This window comes from Populus euphratica, unplaced genomic scaffold (assembly GCF_000495115.2).
Source record: "Populus euphratica unplaced genomic scaffold, PopEup_1.0 scaffold1803.1, whole genome shotgun sequence".
Lineage (NCBI taxonomy): Eukaryota > Viridiplantae > Streptophyta > Magnoliopsida > Malpighiales > Salicaceae > Populus > Populus euphratica.
The window spans coordinates 26,408-30,236 of record NW_011501647.1 but is presented as its reverse complement, the minus strand read 5'-3'; the positions used below and the strand labels follow the sequence as shown (position 1 = coordinate 30,236).

At 35.6% G+C, this 3,829-nt stretch overlaps 1 protein-coding gene across 1 annotated transcript; it reads left to right on the top strand.

The window, feature by feature from the left end:
• Positions 1–671: 671 nt before the first annotated feature.
• On the top strand, positions 672–3,225 carry LOC105118223 (pentatricopeptide repeat-containing protein At4g28010-like). The gene is made up of 2 exons (XM_011016122.1): positions 672–1,803; positions 1,860–3,225. Exons 1-2 carry the CDS (start codon positions 761–763, stop codon positions 2,977–2,979), a joined length of 2,163 nt encoding a protein of 720 aa, XP_011014424.1. The 5' UTR covers positions 672–760; the 3' UTR covers positions 2,980–3,225.
• The last annotated feature ends 604 nt before the right edge of the window (positions 3,226–3,829 follow it).

The window sequence follows — 3,829 nt, the reverse complement described above, 5'->3', positions numbered from 1 at the left end:
GGGTGAGAGGGGAGGAGCGGGGGAGAATGAGGGAGGAAAAGAGAGAAAAAAAGATGCCTGATTTTTAAATTAGAAACAAGTTGCAAATGGCATCTTGCGATTTGTTTAAGAATGCTAGTTTGCAAAATATTTTTTTAATTTATCATTCAATTGATATTTTTATTATGTTAAAAAACTAAAGAGAAATTTTAGTTGGTTTTGTGATGATAATTATTTTTTAAAATATTTTTAACTTGAGATTAAATTAAAATATACATACACACATATATATATATATATAGTAATATTAACATATCAAAAGAATTTTAAACATAAAAATATTTAAAATTTTTAAAATCAAAACACGTCGCAATACTAAATAAGACTTAAGATGTTTGGTTAAATTTGTTTTTGAAATTTTCTACTTGCTTCATTTTGTTTTGTATTATTGAATTGTTTTGATAAGTTAATATCAAAAATAAATATATTTATTATTATTTTAAACCAATTTTTAGAGTTTGTTTGAAAACAAGCTCGTTACGCATTCTTAAAATTTTTGATTTTTTTAAAATAATATATATATATATATATATATAAATTTTAACTTGCTACTGTTAAAAATAAAATTTAAATATACTTTTAATAAAAACATATTTTTTAAAACAACTTTTAATAAATTACCAAACACGCTTTAAGAAGCCCCGAAACCGGCTCTTCTCCTAAAACCCTTTCTTCCCCTTATGTTTTCTTGAACTGTATTCACGTTTTGCAGTTACAGGCGATGAAAAGATCAGTGTATTCACACACAAAAAGCTGTTTTGCCTTTCCAAATTACCTTCTTCACCCCAAGCTATCCTCTTCAGTTTCCGATGTAGAAGCCCAGTTGAGAAGTCTTTGTGCCAAACCCGATAACTTTCATCCAAATGAGGCAGTTTCTCTGTTTCACAAAGCAGTCGACTCAAGTCCATTGCTTTCTCAGTCAGCTTGCAATTCTCTGATGGAATCCCTGGTAAAGTCCAAACACCATGAACTGGCCTTTTCTGTCTATAGTAGAATGACTCATGTGGGGGTTTTGCCAAGTTTTATATCATTGAGTGGTTTAATTGATAGTTTTGTGTTTGCCAAGAAGCCCCAGTTAGCTTTAGGGGTTTCGGGGTTGATATTTAAGCGTGGTTTTATAGTTGGAGTGTATAATATTAATGTAATATTGAAGGGTTTGTGTAGAAATAAAGAGGTTTACGGAGCATTGGATTTGTTTAATAGAATGAAAAGGATTAATATTTTGCCTGATATTGTTAGTTATAATACGATTATAAACGGACTTTGTAAGGAGAAAAGACTGGAAAAGGCCGTCGACTTGTTAGTTGAAATGGAGGGGTCAAATTGTGAACCGAATTCCTTTACTTATTGTATTTTGATGGATGGTCTTTGTAAGGAGGGTAGAGTAGAGGAGGCAATGCGTTTGTTGGGGGAGATGAAGAGAAAGGAATTGGAGGTGGATGTCGTTGTTTATTCTACGCTTATAAGTGGTTTCTGTAGTCAAGGATGTTTAGACAGAGGGAAGGCATTGTTCGATGAGATGTTGGAAAAGGGTATTTCTCCAAATGTAGTTGTTTATAGTTGTTTGATAAATGGTTTTTGTAAGAAGGGGCTATGGAGAGAAGCCACTGCTGTGTTACATGCTATGACCGAAAGGGGGATCCAGCCTGATGTTTATACCTATACGTGTATGATTGGTGGGCTTTGTAAGGATGGGAGGGCTAGGAAGGCTTTGGATTTGTTTGATTTAATGACAGAAAAAGGTGAAGAGCCTAGTACCGTGACATATAATGTTCTAATCAATGGACTGTGCAAGGAAGTGAAGAGCCTAGTACCGTGACATATAATGTTCTAATCAATGGACTATGCAAGGAAGGCTGCATTGGAGATGCTTTTAAAATCTTTGAAACAATGTTGGAGAAGAGGAAGAGACCAGAGGTGGTTTCTTATAATACCCTAATAATGGGACTTTGCAATAATGGAAAGCTTGACGAGGCAATGAAACTTTTTAGTTCTCTCTTGGAGGATGGGAATTATGTAGAGCCAGATGTAATCACATTCAACACTGTGATTCAAGGGCTGTGCAAGGAAGGACGTCTTGACAAGGCTGTGGAGATTTATGATACAATGATTGAGAGGGGGGGCTTAGGTAATCTGTTTACTTGTCATATTTTAATTGGAGAATATATAAAAGCAGGGATTATTGACAAGGCAATGGAACTTTGGAAACGTGTACACAAATTGGGGCTTGTTCCGAGTTCAACCACTTACAGTGTCATGATTGATGGATTTTGTAAAATGCACATGCTTAATTTTGCAAAAGGACTATTTATTAGAATGAAAATTTCTGGGCTTAGCCCTACATTGTTTGATTACAATACATTGATGGCATCCTTGTGCAAGGAGAGTAGCTTGGAGCAAGCGAGAAGATTGTTTCAAGAAATGAAAGAATCAAACTGTGAACCTGATACCATTTCTTTCAATATAATGATTGACGGGACTCTGAAAGCAGGGGATATTCAATCTGCCAAAGAATTACTCAACGACATGCAGCAGATGGGTCTGACTCCAGATGCTTATACTTACTCCTCATTCATAAACAGGTTGTCAAAACTTGGACAAATGGAAGAGGCAAAAGGTGCTTTTGACAGCATGATTGCCTCTGGCATTACACCAGACAACCATGTATATGATTCCTTAATAAAAGGCTTTGGTTTGAATGATGAGATAGAAGAAGTCATAAACCTCCTTCGTCAAATGGCAGATATGGGTGTCATTCTTGACTTAGAAATAACCAATTCCATCCTGACATTTCTCTGTAATAGCGCAGAGCATTTTCATGTAATGGAGCTTTTGCCGAATTTTTCCTCGGAAAGCTCAGATGGGACAAGCATCTCTTGTGACGAGTTATTGATGAAAATACAGAAGTTTAACCCAAAACTTCAAATATCCGCTGCTTGATATTTTTTCATCTCTAGGTGATCACTGTTGCTACAATCCAGTCACATGATACTTTGTATGTAAAGCTTAGAATTCTTTTGTTGTGTGCTTCATCCACTTTTGTTATGAACCTCTTCCCTGAGGATTCTATAAGACACGCTTCATAGTTAAGCACCGAGGAGTGTTTTTCCATTTTCTTTTCTTTTTGTTTGGTAAGGATGAAACTCTAAGGCTTCATAGAAAGTCAGATCTTATTAGCTTCGTTAACAGGTCAGTCCCTGTAGCGTTCTGGTTTCTTTTTATTGCCCCATATTTGCTGACCCCCTTTCCCCTGTACAATTCATGATACATTACAACATGTTCTTATCATTATTTACCGCCACCATGAATTTCTCACTTCCATGCCTGTTTCTTCATCAGCAAAGCAAGTTTTTTTCTAAAAGAAAAGCTTAATGCAAAAATAAGAAACCAGAGTGGTTGTATTTGGAAGTTATTTGGAGTGACTATTGATTGCACCAATGAATTAAGCCACTGAATTAATGCTGTGGGTATGGTCTGTTCATTACTGGAATCCAAGGTGGTGAAAATGGTTAAGAGGTGGAAGTAATTTTTGCAGTTACAGATGTGGGAGGAGTTTGGGAGCTCCATCTGTCTCCTCATGTTTTTCTGCGTATAAGTCAAGTGGTATTTGTGAATAAATGTGGAAGTTAAGCGCTTGACTCTTTTCCTTTTTAGTTTCGATTATTGCAGCTATAATTTGGTATCTGATAGTTTTGTTAAGATTCTTGCAAATTAGAATGTGAATATTATGCGGTCCAGGCGCAGATGATGGATATGTGAACAGCCAGGAGCAGCGTTGGTAAATGGATAT